General features: G+C 42.0%; 1 protein-coding gene across 5 annotated transcripts in view; it reads left to right on the top strand.

The window, feature by feature from the left end:
* Nucleotides 1–138: 138 nt before the first annotated feature.
* The window catches only part of mgaa (MAX dimerization protein MGA a), a 38,566-nt gene continuing 22,605 nt past the window's right edge, over nucleotides 139–16,099 (top strand). For 3 of the 5 annotated variants that reach the window (XM_079696173.1, XM_079696174.1, XM_079696171.1), the window contains exons 1-9: nucleotides 139–3,260; nucleotides 5,400–6,583; nucleotides 7,486–9,337; nucleotides 9,667–9,775; nucleotides 10,779–10,886; nucleotides 11,128–11,256; nucleotides 11,534–11,665; nucleotides 11,887–12,695; nucleotides 14,578–14,851. In XM_079696173.1, coding sequence (XP_079552299.1) covers nucleotides 5,475–6,583; nucleotides 7,486–9,337; nucleotides 9,667–9,775; nucleotides 10,779–10,886; nucleotides 11,128–11,256; nucleotides 11,534–11,665; nucleotides 11,887–12,695; nucleotides 14,578–14,851 — 4,522 coding nt within the window. In that variant the 5' untranslated portion in view covers nucleotides 139–3,260; nucleotides 5,400–5,474. The remainder of the gene's footprint in view (nucleotides 3,261–5,399; nucleotides 6,584–7,485; nucleotides 9,338–9,666; nucleotides 9,776–10,778; nucleotides 10,887–11,127; nucleotides 11,257–11,533; nucleotides 11,666–11,886; nucleotides 12,696–14,577; nucleotides 14,852–16,099) is intronic. The other 2 variants (XM_079696175.1, XM_079696172.1) reach the window with 2 other exon arrangements.

Below are 16,099 nucleotides of genomic sequence, written 5' to 3'. Positions count from 1 at the left end.
GTACTTAGTAAAAGTAGAAGTACTCAGGCCTTGTACTTGAGTAAAAGTAGAAGTACTCCGATCTTGTACTTGAGTAAAAGTAGAAGTACTCAGATCTTGTACTTGAGTAAAAGTAAAAGTACCAGAGTGTAGGAATACTCTGTTACAGTAAAAGTCCTGCATTCAAAATGTTCCTCAAGTTAAAGTAGAAAAGTATTATCATCAAAATATAGTAAAAGTAGTCATTGTGCAGATTGGTCCATTTCAGAATAATATATATGATATGTTTTATAATGATTGATCATGAAAGTGTTCTCAAAGCTGGTAAAGGTGCAGCTAGTTTGAATGACTTTGTATACTGCAGGGTAGCTTGTGGATTTACTACAGGTGGAACTAAAGTCTGATTTAACACACAAGTAACTAAAGGTATTAAATACAGTGGAGTAAGAGTACAATGCATATATCTACTACTTTTGGAAAATGTGAATTCATCTGAACCCTAATTTACCTTTTCTTGCCCTGAACGCTACTTTATTTTTTATTAATTGGATTTCCCCTTTTATTTAATATTATTTTCATGTCACCTACCTCGTCTTCAATTATCTTGTGTGATGAACTATTCCATACTTCTTTTATAAAGTAGTTGTGTATACTTCTGAATGTGTCTACTTATTTCTGTCTTTTTGCTGCTGCACCTGAATTTCCCCTTGGGGATCAATATGGTCTCATCTCACTGTAAACCAACCTCTTTATATGTAACACGAGTCTGAATACATCTAGATATACTCTCTCTTAAAAGGTGTTTATGTCAATGCTGTTATTTTTTTCTCAGCATGTCTGTTTCTTGTTTGATTCCTGGGATAATCCGAGTCACTTTGACATGTCGTCCTACAAAGAGCTCTCTCTCTTCAGAAGGATCCGGAAACCCTCTCACCATCATGAGTCCTCCGTGTCACAGTGTGGGACACGTTCACCAACTTTAGGGCTATTTTTGGACCGATAAACAAATAAATGTCATAAAAGACCAGTGTCAGTAGAAGTCTTAAGACCTTTTAATATACTGCTACAAGTATAAATCATGCATTCTTAGTAGTAATAATCTCATGTAATAATCATGAAAATCTAAAGGATAAAACATTATGGACACACGATGCAGCCAGTCTATTTAGCTGGTACACTATATTATATACAATGCAGTAAAATGTTAGCATGTTTGCATTTGAATGTATTTCATGTCGTACAGTGCTTGATTACATCACTGCAATTTTGCTCAATATAAATACAAAGGGCTATAAACACACACACACCTCTGCAAGACGATCAATTAGGAGCTCACGTGGGTTTATTGATTTTAGTGCGTGACGTCATCAGGACGGCCTTTGTCTGAACAGTAGCCGCATTAGCATCAGTCACCTGGCTAAGAGCAAACCTGCTAACTACCTGGTTCAATAAAGCCTAGAATGCTGTTAGCGTGGGAGCAAACAGTTCGCTGAATGTCACTGTAGTTCATTTTGTATTTACCTTTATACATCGGCTCTTGGACTGAGAATAACGTCAAATGAAATAAATGATGAAAAACAAAACAAACGTAAGAATTCAATCAACCTTCTTTATGCGCATGCGCCGTAATCCAATCCCTTGCCGCAATATACGTGTACGCCAGGGCTTGGGTTAGTTGGCTACCGTTACATTCAAATTAAACGAAGACGGTTGTAGTCAGTTAGGTTCAAATCTATAACGTTATTCTTCAAAAATAATCACGCAAAAATAGTCCCCAAAGTGCTGCGGTTGTCAAAAGTAACATGATAAACATTGCCGGTTGACAGACAAACACTTAATTTCAGCTATAAATGTAGTGTTTTATTCATTATGTGAGTAGCTAGTTGTGTGTACTATCTGTATGCAAATATATAATGTATTTAAACCGATGTAGTTCGGTTGACGTTAGGCCACAACCAGCAGCTCCATCGTGGCTGCTGATCCCTTTGTTTGTAGCAGAGATTTCTCCATTGCGGTCCGTGGGTCCGAAAAAATATCGCACCGATAACCATATTGAAACGTATCACTTCCATTGACATGTGTCCATTTTGGTAGGCCTATATGTATATATAAGAGCCGTGTATTAAAAATAACGCCGACATTAACGGTGTCGTTCACTCTCCACTAGCTGGTTGGAAACATCATGGAGTCTGTCTGCTGAAATGTGGCCGAACATGAGCAGTCAAATACTGAATCATAGCTCGTGACTACCACAAGCACAAGCATTTGTTTAAAACGCAAATATGTAATGTATTCCGTTTAAATCTCCCGTGATCTGTAAATAAGTCCCACAAATCACAAGCTAAACACTTCCATACATTTTACATGGATCTGGCTGGGTGGAAACATCATGGAGTCTGGGTCTGCTGCTGCTGTTACAGTCTGAAATGTGGCCGAAAATAAGCAGTCAAATACGGGATAATGGCTCACGATTATCTCAAGCACAGTTGTTTAAACCCCATTCAAATTATACGAGTCTATGTTGTGAAACACCACAATAATTTAGAGTCCATAAGCAAGCAAGAAGCGAGGCCAGATTGGCATGTAATGAGCCGAGGCTGTTTTAAACCGGAGTTAACCGTTTCTTTGCCACAGTGCTTTAAACACATTTATGCAACGTATTCAGTTAAAAGTCACCATGATCTTTGAAGAAATACCACCAATCACTTGCTAACGTCTTCCATTTCACATGGATCTGGTTGTTTTGAATATCCCGTATATTGCAGTAGTTTTGACCATACATCTCCTGCTGGAAACATTCCCACCAGCTTCCCTCTTTAGGCTCTGTGTTTAAAATCAGTTGTATTCCATTTTGACGAAGGTAACACCGGAAGTAACTATAATCTGTATACATGAGGAAAATAACTGTCGGTCGTAGCGTCTGTTTGCAGCATCAGGAAGTCAAGATATTCCAGTAAAAAGTCCATTAGGAAGAGAATCATCTACGGAACAAAAGACACCATCCCGCTGCTCCACCGCTCTTCCCCCGCAGATAACGGACGATATGACCGGGTGTTGATGCCGACGAGTTTTGAACCAGGTGGCAGCAGCAAGATGGCGTCCGAGGCTGCGCAGTACCGAAGAAGACGGGCGGTGACGTCAGTGCAAATACACCGCATGCCTTATTCCCCCGACTTCATTTGAGAAAACCTCCACCATGTCGACTGGGTTTTTACGACGGGAAACACACGTGGATTAATGTCATAACGTCGACATACGTGATCTGTTGGACCGTGCAGAAGGTAATCCTTGTGCTGTTAGTGTTGCACATGGTCTCAGTGGGTCCAAACAGACTAGTGTTTGGTGTTACATGGGAAGCCATTACTGGGCTCAGCATTAGGCCTGATGCTGCTGCTAGCTAGCTTCAGGCTCTGTAAGAACTGCTATGCATTCAAAGTTAAACATACCAAGAAGACACTAATCAAAAGGGATTGTTTTCTTTTGCAACATTAGTTTTCCTTAACATAGCCAAACTAAAAATAGGTGTTTTAATAGTTAGGTTGTCATGCCGCTACATGGCCTTAAGCATGTGCTAATTTTAAGGATATTCAGGGTTTGGTGAATTTACTGTAAATGTATTCCAACACGACCAGTTTTCCCTAACTTAGCCATCCCATTCTTTTTTCATTTCATTTAGTTCAGTTTATGGACTAACATGGCAACACATCGCGTAGTCAAAGCATGTGATATTAAAGGATATTCAGGGTTGGTTGAGTTACTCTAAATGTATTACAACCAGTCTTCCTTAACTTAGTCAAACTAAAAATAGATGTTTAATTTTGTTAAGTTTCTATGCCGCTAAATGGCAACAAATCTAGTTTAAGCATGTTATAATGAAGGATATTTAGGGTTAGGGAAGTTACTGTCATTGTATTCTGATACAATGGTTATTCAATATATTGCGTTGTATTGTGATATATCGCTAACAATGTCATAGTAGGCTTTACATATAAACATGTCCATCAGGTTTTAACAGTTTATTTTTGTGTCCTTAAAGTACTTCCTGACTCAGTTTACTTTATTACGTTAGAGTAGAACAAGTTAAACAACTGAATGTAGATTACAACACTGCTAGCTAGCTAGGTTGTAAGTATTACAACCTGCAGTACTTTAAATGGCTTCTTAAGACTTGCTTAAAAATGGGGCAAACGCATGGTAAAATGGCCAACGTTACTGAAGAAATGTTTAAAAGTTTATAACTTATTTACCCTATTTCAAAGAACCAAATCCAAGCATCACGAAAATAACATACAGATAAAGACTTGACAAATAAATATACTCACGACTACTTGGTAATTTGCTTTACATAGTGACAGAGCAAAATATGGATGCTGAGTGATATTGATATTTAAGGTAAATGAAATGACTACTTACTAGGGTTGAGTATTGGCAAGAACCTGGCAATCCAATACGCACCATGATACAATTGTTATTCAGCATATTGCGTTGTATTGCGATATATCGCATACAATATCATAGTAGACTTTGAATAACACAACAACATACATGAGGTTTTAAAAGTTGTGCGCCCTTAAGGTACTTCCGGTCTCAGTTTACTTATTTCGTTGGAGTAGAAAAATTAAATGACTCAAATAGATTACAATACTGCTAGCTAGCGTTCAGGAGTTTTAACCAAGCGGAAGTACCGTAACCTGCAGTACTTTGAAAGGCCACTTGAGGCTAGCTTAAAAAATGTAGCTAGCGCCATGGTAAAAATGGCCAATTTACTGAAAAAATATACCTGTTTACAGTCTGGGATAAAAAATGTTTTATGATCTCTATAGCGTATTTACCCTTTTCCCAGAACCCAAATCCAAGCTTAACAATGATAAAGTAACAAAGACGAGAAATAAATACTTGCTGCTCCTTGATAATGGTGGTTGTTAAACAGCGGGAATATAGCACTGGACAGGTTGTGTAGGAAGGTGTTGTTTCCTCCTCTGAAACCAATGAAATTAGCCATTTATTTTAAAGACCATAGAGATTAACTTCAGTTTGTGTTGATGGTTATGAAGAAAGATGTTATTCATTGCAACAATGTGGCTCAGTTAAATCTCACCGGTTGAAATGTATAGCAGAAATAATTTCCCCAAAGCTCAATTTGCAGTGTATTGAAAATAAAGCAGAATAAACTAGTCAGTATCACTCCCTTCATCTATGTCACAAAGGCCAAAAGAGACACCAGAGCTTGGTGGTTGTGGAGGCTTGAACTGTGCATGCTCTCATGCTACGCTGTGACACTTTCAACAACACACAACTACAATTATCTCTCTTGTTCTGAACTTCTGACTATGTTGGTAAAGAAAGGGAGTATATTGGATTAATGGTGCAGTGTACTGAAAATGCTATAACCAATTTTACAGCTAATTTGTCTTTTTTAGGATGCTGTCCCAAACCATCATACAAATGTATAAAAAGCGGGATCCTCCTGCCCTTTAGGTGTCTGGGAGCTGTTCATGGCTTTTAAGAAGAAGCGGAAAGGAATGGTGTTCCATCAGGAAGGGGCAACCAGCCCTGTTGCGGCACCTGCCGCGGACCATCCATCTTCCCGCTTTGTTGTTCCGACACTAGGGAAGGCAAGTGAAGGCGGTATGGAGCAAAGCAACTGTGCAACCACTGAAGAGGCCGATATGATGGGTAAACCCAACATGTACCCATATAAAGAACCGGTTAGGAATGCTGTTGGATTTGCTGCTGTGAAGCTTCCATATAGTTCAACCCCTGAGCCAGACAACCTCTCACCTGATAGCATCTGCAAAGGTATCAAAGTAACGCTGGACAACAATGGCATGTGGAACGAGTTTTTCAAATGCAGAACAGAGATGATTGTGACTAAACAAGGCAGCAGGATGTTCCCCTACTGCCGTTTTCGCATCTCTGGCTTGCAGCCATCTAGGAAGTATTCCTTGATCATGGACATTCAACTTTTAGACATCAGTCGTTACAAGTGGAATGGCGAAAGCTGGCAAGTTGCTGGAAAGGCAGAAAGTCATGGTAAGAGTCAACCATTCGCTCACCCAGAGTCTCCATCAACAGGAGAACACTGGATGAAAAATCCAGTGTCCTTTTACAAATTGAAACTCACAAACAATGTCTCAGAGCAAGAGGAGAACACCATCCTGCATCCGATGCACCGCTACTTGCCAAGACTGCATCTGATCCAAACCGAAAAAGCTTCTGAAGACATCAATCTAAAGGGTCGCAATCTTATGACATTCACTTTTCCCCAGACTGAGTTTATGGCAGTCACTGCTTACCAAAACCCACAGCTTTCCCAGCTTAAAGTTGACTACAATCCGTTTGCTAAAGGACTGAAGGAGGAGAGCTCCAGTCCGTTTGGCCTAAAACTGAAGTTGAACTCTGAAAAAGACTTGCACAAAGGTGGAGGCACGACAACCAATGAGCAACATCCCCTGAAAAAGAGCTTGAAGTCTTTGCTTGCAAACAATAAACCTAAAAGCTTAAAAGCAGTGGATGCAAAGCCTTCGGGTTCTAGTGATCTTCAGAAAAAATCCACTACAAATGAAGATCAATCAGCTGCAAGTGTGACTGGGGAATGTTCAGGGTAAGAGTTACACTTGGTAAAAGAAGATGGCATGCTTTTCACAATTGTACTAAATGTCAAGTTTGCAAGTTGGCTATGTTTAAGAATTGACTCAGGTGTTGTTTCATTGCTCTGTATCTAATAACCTGATGTCATTTTGTGAACTACCGCATCTTACATGCTTCCTCTAGTCGTCATCAAAGGTTGCTAAATATGCGTTTTTTAAAGATACTTTTACTCAATCAACCCCATGTTTGCTCTCACATCGGTTGGATTATTGTCTCACATACAACTTTGCACTTTGATGGGTACCTTTGCATATATTTACAAGAAGGCTGTTCTCACAATCATCCTTCAGATTGCAATCATTTTTTGTGTTCGGCACGTGATTTAAATACAAAGCTGTGATGAAACAGTTATTCCTGTGCCCACTATACTGTCGCACAACCAAGTAGTTGATTCCCCAGAATATATCTTTCTATGCATTATTTTTCTAGTCAAGTTTGGCAAAGCCATTTACCAAGAGGATTAGCTTTTCCCTCACTTGTTGACTTCATATTAGATAGTTCAGTTTGAGGTAACCCATGTGTTTAGGACCTCAGAGAATATTTCCATAAAGTGAAATGTTTCTTATCTTCTTCAGGTTGTGCCACAAGATTTTGCACTGTCAAGGGAGCTGCCACAATTTTTATGGAGCTTTTGTTCGCAGCAAATGTGCCTATTGCGCCTGTAGTGTTAAAGTCCTTTTGTAAGATTGTGGGATGGTGCCTAATTTGCTAACTACAAATGCTGTTATTGTTTTGTTTCTTGTTTACCAGATGACATGCCATAGCTTAGTTCTACAGTACATGGTGGTCTATTTTTCACTCAATAATGCCTATGACATTAATTGGATTTTTGTATTGTTTTGTTTCCTTCACCAGCAATTCACGTCCAGCTCAGAAGTTGTTTTCAGAACTTATCCGGGAGGCTCATGTTTCACTGCATAGATGCAACATGGAGCAGCTGGCCATCACAAACGGTACCTCTCCTAGAACTGAGCAAACCCAAACTAAAACCACTGCTTTGAAAAGCAATGAACAAGACGTTACCAGAAGGGACAGTAGATCTGTCGAAACAAATAGTGTCCCATCATCTGCAAAGAACGGTGAAACTGTTCAAACAAAGAGGAAAGTTAAGGAGAATAAGGACCTTTTGAATTCAACAAACTGCAAAGACAACGTAAGGACTGATAGTTCTGAGTTACATAATGATTCTCCAGCAGTTTCCCAGAACTCCTCGGTCGAATCAGACCACCAACATCAGCTCAAAGCTCTATCAGAAGGAAAAGAAAAGCAGCATAAACGTCCAGTGCCCCTGCCTCTGCCAGCTCTTGCTCGTTTTTTGAAGCAGCATTCAACAAAATCTAAAAAGGCAAAGAGCAAGCTGGATTCTCCACCCCAAGCAATCCCATCTGAAATTTCATCTAATTCAAAGAGTTCTGCTGCAGCTCCCACATGTCCACAATCTGACCCCTTCGTTAAAGCAACTGATCCTTCCAAAAACCCGACTGGTAATATCACAAAATACAACAACCTGGCTTCTGGACATACTAGTGAACATCATCTGGATGAAATAGATTTAAATGTTACAGGACAAGCATGTCAAACCGCCAATGAACAATCCAGTCCATCATGTCCAGATGACAATGCAACTACAGGCCCAAACGGACTAAGCACTGAAGATTTCCTGGCCTCTGCCTCAGTAACTGAATGCAACAGCCCAGAGGGACAAGATGGTACACCAGTGTTACCTCATTTTTATCAACCATTTTGTACGCTTGGGACATCTTTATCCACCATTTCGTCAACTCTTGCTACCTCCCCTGAATCTCCTATTTGGTCACCCACCCATGACACGGTGTTACCTGCCCCAAGCTTTTCCCAAACCCAAACCATCAATGACTCCTCCACACTACCTTCAGACTCCCCTACTAGTAAGTCTGATTCTTTGCTACCTGACCCTGAGTGTTCTTCATATGCTTTTGAGGAATTGTCACCTGCAAGCTCTCCAGAACCTTTACCTTCCCTGCCTCTCTCGTTAGCTCTAGAATTTGACTACAGTACTTCTGAACCACCTCCACAAGCAGTATCTCCTGAGGAGTTGCAGCACAGCGAAGCATCTGTGTTCAAATGGCATACAGTGTTACCTCTACCTAAGCCATACATAGAAACTTCACTCACTACATTTCAGCCCACACCAGAGACTCTACCTTTAGTGTCGGTTGCTTCACCTTTTCTGCCTTCCCAAACACCCTCCCAATCTGAACCACAGGTTATTGACACCTCCACATCCATGGCTCCCCTTGACGCTGGTCCATCATTTCAAGAAAACGTACAGTTGCTGCCATTCCCTGCTCAATTGTCCCCCCTCGCGCTTCAGTTGCCGCTGTCTCCAACTTTTTCCTCCTTAGATGGAGATGAACTCTCACCTACGCCTTCAATCGCCGAACTTGTGTACTTTTTCTCCAACGATCATGACCTCGGGATGGAGTTTTCAAACACAGAGACAATAGACGTTCCCTGCTCACCGCCGGGTAAAGTAGAAGCAAATGCACAAGAGCCTTCTCCGCAGGTGCAACCAAGTCCAGCCAAAAGAACCTGCAAGCAGCAGAAGAAGAAGTCCAGGCAGCGAAAGTTAGTGGATGTAGATCAAGATATTGATCCCTCGTACGGTAGAATGCATCCCAACCTGGAGGAAGTAGAAGAGCAGTTATTTATTTCATTCACTTCAAAGGTAAGAACTTACTGTTATATATTTTTATGTCTTTGGCATCCAGTTCCTAAAATACAGCCATGAGTTGGCAAGATTGAAGTCATTGGCCGATATTAACACACGCCCTTATAAATCGAGAAACAAATGCTTTGATGATAACAAGGATAAGATTCAGAAGTTTTTCCAAGTAGACATGGATATATTATAAGCATATTTAGCATTTTTCGAGTTAGTTCCTGTTTGGTGCAATGGAGCCTCTAGTTATACCAGTGACCCAATATTCAGGTTGGTAATGAAGGGGCTTACTCAATGTACTTTACAGAACATTTAAAACCAAACTCATATTTTAGGAGGCTCTGAAACTTCACCTTGCGGACTCCTCCGATGGACCGAACTCACAGCCTCAGGCAACACCTGAGGGACCCGTGCCACAACAAACTACTGACACACCTGAGAACGGTAACACAGAAATGATCATGTGACTGAAATCATATTACATTTTCCAATTGTTTAAAATGTGCAGATAAATGGTAAAGTAAGAATATGGATATCAGTTTAATCTGTGTGTAAGGTACAGAGAAAGGATGTGTCTAGCCCAGCTTAGCCTAAAGACTGGAAGCAAGGGAAAGAGCATAACAAATACAAACTAACAGGTACTAGGGCTAGCTTAAAGCCACAGGGGTGCTCTGCCCACACTCTTTCAGCTTGGGAGCTACTTTTAAAATGATCACGCCCAAGTGATCTACCTACAGGGCCGCCCCTGCCCAGTCTGTGTCGCGAGCGGGGGGAGGGGGTGCTAGCGGACTAAACGGCGGATAAACTGTGACACGCTTACACTAATTGCGCCGCATAAGCGTATAATAGTGCGCCGCATTTGCAGATCTTCAGATGAGGAGGTGAGGCCCCCTCATAACTGCATGAACCCGTATGGCACGATACAACTCCGACTGGCTTACCTGTACGTCAATCAAGTGGCTAATGCCATAGTAAGGATGGATGATAGGCTTTTTTTTTCTCAATGCCATGCGATCTACCCACACTACGCTTGCGATCGACGTATTGGGCACCCCTGCACTAGACCTAGAGGTTAACATACATTTTATAGGACTAGAAACTTTAATTAATTCTACCCAGAAACTGACACCAAACTAACTCTAAACTAGAAACTGACTAATTTCCTGGAGCTACTAGCTAAGTTAACTGGACCAGGAGCGTTATGCAAGCTATCAGAACCTATAGCTAGCTTATGGCTGAACACCACCTGGTATCTAACAGGACGTAGCAGCTCAGTCCAACAAGAAACAGAAACAAGCTATAAAAACCTAATATACAATTTGTATTACGTGGAAGATGCTGTTTGGACTTAGCTTGGCTAACAATGTCCAAGACATTTCGACAACAAGCTCAATGATCTGATCATTAGTTTAAGGAAAAGTGGACAACAAGACATTTATTTCTTCAGTAGAGACAACAGAGGAAATTGAGAGGATCGCTGCCTTCGAGAAGATTCTCCTGAGAGACCTGAAGCTGCTGAGACACAGACAGGTGATCCACCCGGTGCTGCAGGAAGGTACGTCAGACTGTATTTAATGAAGTATTTAAAACCCTTTTGTTTTCTCACATTATAGTGTAGAAATAAATATATATATATATTAAAACAAAGACATATTTTGGAACATTTAGAAATAAATATGTTAAAGTATGTGTATTACACTACAGTAGATAAGATGGAAAAACATATTTAAACTATAATATATGACAATGTGAATATAATTTTGCTGAAAAATCTTGTTTTTTCTCTGTAAACTCAGTGGGTCTGAAGATGAATCAGCTGGATACGACTCTGGCCGTAGACCTGCAGTACCTGGGGGTCCGTCTGCCCATCCCCCCCCCTGGAGTCTCTCTGGAGCCGCTGACCAAGGAGCTGCCTCCACCTCCAGGTACTTCATAATGACCCAACTTGGGTTTAGATCAGGGGTGTCCAAACTACGGCCCAGGGGCTAAATGCGGTCCCCGGGCCGTAGTATGAACTGAAATTTGAAATCAGAGTTGGATTTGATTACGTCATAAACCACATACGCATAACACATCAGTTCCATTACTCCACTTTAAAGCAGCTGAAGGAGGTTTTCAGCTTTAAAAGAGTGCCTTTACGCTGTAGGAGAAATCCTCGAATCAGCTTTTGCAAAGTAACTTACTGTTTTTTCTTATTTCCAGTTATTTCTGCAGCGTTTGTGTCAAGAACAGGAAAAACGACTGATGTGACTCAGATTAAAGGTTGGAGAGAGAAATACACTCCATCAGAGGCTCCGCCCACTCAGACCACTCCGACACCAACAACACCTGAAGGTAATCACAGCTTGAAACGAATTACCAAGAAAAGCAATTGCAAAAATCTTAATAAATAATGTAAACTTTGGGATTTTAGCCTTTGCAGACCATTTGCACAAAAACCTGTATTACCCACTACAGGAAAGGGAACACCCCAAAAAAGCACCTCTTTAAATAAATAATTGTCTCAGTGAAGTTGTGTAACATTTTTGTCTTAATATTTTTCTTGTGTCCTGCAGCTGGTCCCAGTTCAGACCCACCAAAGAAGAACCTGTCTGCGTTCTGCAGCGACATGTTGGACGAGTATCTGGAGAATGAAGCGAAGCTGATCGAGGAGCGAGCCGACAGCTTCTCTCAGTCTGCCGTGGAGCCGCTGGTGTACGAGCTGCCCACCAGGAGCACCAGCTACGTCCGGACCCTCGACAGTGTCCTGAAGAAACAGACCTCCAGCTCCCCCACATCAGACCTCATATCTGGATTCATCCCTCCCTCAAAGAGACCCAAGCTCACGCTCAAAGAGGCGAAGAAACCCCGGAAAGAGAAGCTGAAGAGAGGTCCAAAACCGAAAAACCGAGAACAACCACCTCCAGGTTCTACACCTTCTCTAAGTCCTACTGAGTCAAACCTGCTCCCGAAACAACCTGGACTCCATATCCCAGCAGCCCCCACTCCATCAGAGCACACAGCATCTCTCCCTGTACCTCTAAAACCAAAAAAACAACACCTGAAAGTGCGATTCAACGAGCCAGAGCCGTCACCTCTGCCTCATCAACCCAAGCTGAGGAAGCTCAAACCCAAGCCCTCGCCTCAGACCCTCAGCCTCCACACGGCCCCGCCCCCTGGGGTCTTAGAGGACATGGCCCCGTTGGAGTCGGACTCTGAGCTCGTGGATCCTGAACCCTGCAGTACAGAGGTCGGTCCTGTGATGACCCGCGCTCTGCTGAGGCAGAAGGACCTGGAGGACGCCATGCTGTGGGAGGGCCTTCCTCGGACATCCATCACTAAGGAGAGGGCTGCCATCGCTCTGACGTCACTGTTCACACTGAAGGTAAGACATCAGTACTTTTAAGGATTGTTTTTAAAGTGCCTGCTGATGAAATGAAGAGGGAGAAAGCAGTACGTTTGTGTATGTAGTGATAATATGGAAATGAATACTATACATTATTATATTTATTTCCACTTTTCGATATTGAGCACTTTTGATACATATTTTTGATTTTAACACTTGGCACAAGTAAGGGCACCTTACAGTGTGAGAAAAAGTCTTTAGAGAGTACTTGTCCATGGACAAGTGAGTTTACTTGTCCGAATACATTTTTCACTTGTCCAGAATGGACACAAATTGGGGCCACTGGAATCTTCTTCTTTGCCATCGTATTTTACATTTTCTCACGGTTTTTACGACACCGCTAAGATAAGTGAGCGGTAAGATTTTACTGCATCACACATAGGGATGGGTATCGTTTGGATTTTAACCATTCCGGTTCTGCTTTTCGATTCCAGTTATTTTCGGTTCTCGATTCCAGTTCTTCGAGAGGGTAAAAATAAGTCCCATGCCAAACTGGGAGAAAAATATATTTATGAAAACATTAAGTCAAATCTGTATTCCTATTTACAAATCACTTCATACTGTTTAATTTCTTAAGGTTATTGAATACAATTATATAAACATAATCTCTGCATTGTTTAGTTAGTTCTAAGTGGTGCAGTTTGAGAATGTACAATTGGCCCAGTCTCCTCTGATGTTACACTGCAACCTGCCTGTGAGACAGGGTCCAACCACACATGTCCAACACATGTCCTGCAACACACATGCTGCAACCTGCCTGTGAGACAGAGTCCAACCACACATGTCCAACACATAGGCCTAATAATAATAATAATATTTATAGCCTATAGGCCTAGCGCTTTTCTACAACTCAAAGACGCTTGCACGCTTACACATGTCCTGCAATACACATGCTGCAGCTGCCCAGCTGCTCACTGTTTGTAAAAGTAAATAAATAGTATTTTCATTTCAATAAAGTACTTTCTATACCCTGCTTCATAAACAATACTGACGTCCCTGTGCTCCTCCGAGTCTGGGGGTCCGGGGATGTGAGGACAGCGCGAGGACACAGGGAGGCTGCTTCACTTCATAAAGGAAATGTCGGTCAATATTAACAACACAGGAGCTAAAACGCTCAATAACCTTCATTACGTGTTAGAGAAAGAACATAAGAAAGTTTGACAAAGATGAGGCTGTTAAACGGGCAGCGGATCCGCTGTGTGTAGAAAGAGAGAGAGAGAGAGAGAGAGAGAGAGAGACACGCTGAGCTGCACCGTGCAGCGATCAGCTGATACGGAGCATAGAGAGAGAGAGAGATATGCGGTCCGCGGGGCTCGGCCTCGCCTCCTGTCCTCACAACTCTTATCAATCCCGGGACCGGACAATTGTTATTTGTTCCTACTCGGAACCGAGTTTTGCTTCCCAACCCTGCCACTGTGCTACACTTCCCGCCCCGACCCCGTCTAACTGTACAGAAAGCGGCGATATGCATTTCCTTAGGAATTGACAAGCAGAACCGAAACTAAAATTTATAAACGAACAATTGTGGACACGTACAATTTGCGAATGAGTTCTGCCTTTTGTAAACTGAATTTATCAATAATTTGTCAATAAATCAGGGTGAAAAACGTCACTTGTCCACCGGACAAGTCAATTGAAAGATCTACTTGTCTGATATTGTAAATATCACGTCCCGTCCCAACAAGGCAACAAATACTTAAGACATCAAAACAATGCAAGAAGAAATTAAAGCAAAAAGTAGAAACACAGATAAATGAATTTTTGGGTTAATACTTGATGACCCAAATAAGATTCTGCAGAGAAAGGTGAACCTGTCTGAGTCCTGACTCTTCCTCTGGTTCCTCCTCTGGTTCCTCCTCAGGGTTTCGTAATTGAGAACCCCACTGCCCCCATCCAGCTGGTGCGGAGGCCAGCCCCCCCCTGCCTGAAAGAGTCCTGCCGTTTGGGCTGCATCTGCTCCAGCCTCGCTAACTGCTCCAGGATCAGCCACTGCGGCCGGCCTGCCTGCATGCTGGGCTGCAGCTGCCTCAAACAGAAGGTGGTGCTCCTCAAGAACCTGGACGGGTCCGACTCCAGCCCCTCGCAGCCCGGACACAAGAAGAAGAAGAGGAAGAGGAGGATGAAGATGGCCTACGGTGAGTTCAACACTAGCTACATCTCTATTGATGCTGCAGAAATCAGCTTTTTGTTTTTTTTTCCTTTACTGCAATTTGTTATATAGGTTTCTGTGCATGTAAATGGTCTGCAAAGGCTAAAATCCCAAAGTTATTCGCTTACGCTGTTCCACATTGTACGTGATTGGCTAAGGGGCGGGACATCTCTAAGCTGGTTGTCCAATCACATCAGAGCCGGCCAGCCAGCCAGCCAATCAGAGCAGACTGGGCTCTGGTTTCAGACAGAGGGTGAAAAGAGGTGCTGCAGCACAGGCAGTATGAGAACAATAAATAGCTTTTTGAACATTAAAGCATGGAGACATGTAGAGACACTACATACTGATATACACCTGAACATCAGCAGGAGAGGACTCTTTAAAGTAGATACACTACATACTGATATACACCTGAACATCAGCAGGAGAGGACTCTTTAAAGTAGAGACACTACATACTGATATACATGAACATCAGCAGGAGAGGACTCTTTAAAGTAGAGACACTACATACTGATATACACCTGAACATCAGCAGGAGAGGACTCTTTAAAGTAGAGACACTACATACTGATATACACCTGAACAACAGCAGGAGAGGACTCTTTAAAGTAGAGACACTACATACTGATATACACCTGAACATCAGCAGGAGAGGACTCTTTAAAGTAGAGACACTACATACTGATATACACCTGAACATCAGCAGGAGAGGACTCTTTAAAGTAGAGACACTACATACTGATATACACCTGAACATCAGCAGGAGAGGACTCTTTAAAGTAGAGACACTACATACTGATATACACCTGAACATCAGCAGGAGAGGACTCTTTAAAGTAGAGACACTACATACTGATATACACCTGAACATCAGCAGGAGAGGACTCTTTAAAGTAGAGACACTACATACTGATATACACCTGAACATCAGCAGGAGAGGATTCTTTAAAGTAGAGACACTACATACTGACATAAACCTGAACATCAGCAGGAGAGGACTCTTTAAAGTAGAGACATTACATACTGATATACACCTGAACATCAGCAGGAGAGGACTCTTTAAAGTAGAGACACTACATACTGATATACACCTGAACATCAGCAGGAGAGGACTCTTTAAAGTAGAGACACTACATACTGATATACACCTGAACATCAGCAGGAGAGGACTCTTTAAAGTAGAGACACTACATACTGATATACACCTGAACATCAGCAGGAGAGGACTCTTT

Source organism: Notothenia rossii (genome assembly GCF_949606895.1).
Source record: "Notothenia rossii genome assembly, contig: scaffold_61, whole genome shotgun sequence".
In the NCBI taxonomy this organism is placed as follows: domain Eukaryota; kingdom Metazoa; phylum Chordata; class Actinopteri; order Perciformes; family Nototheniidae; genus Notothenia; species Notothenia rossii.
The sequence above is the reverse complement of the archived record's forward strand: the minus strand, read 5'-3'. Positions and strand labels throughout refer to the sequence as shown.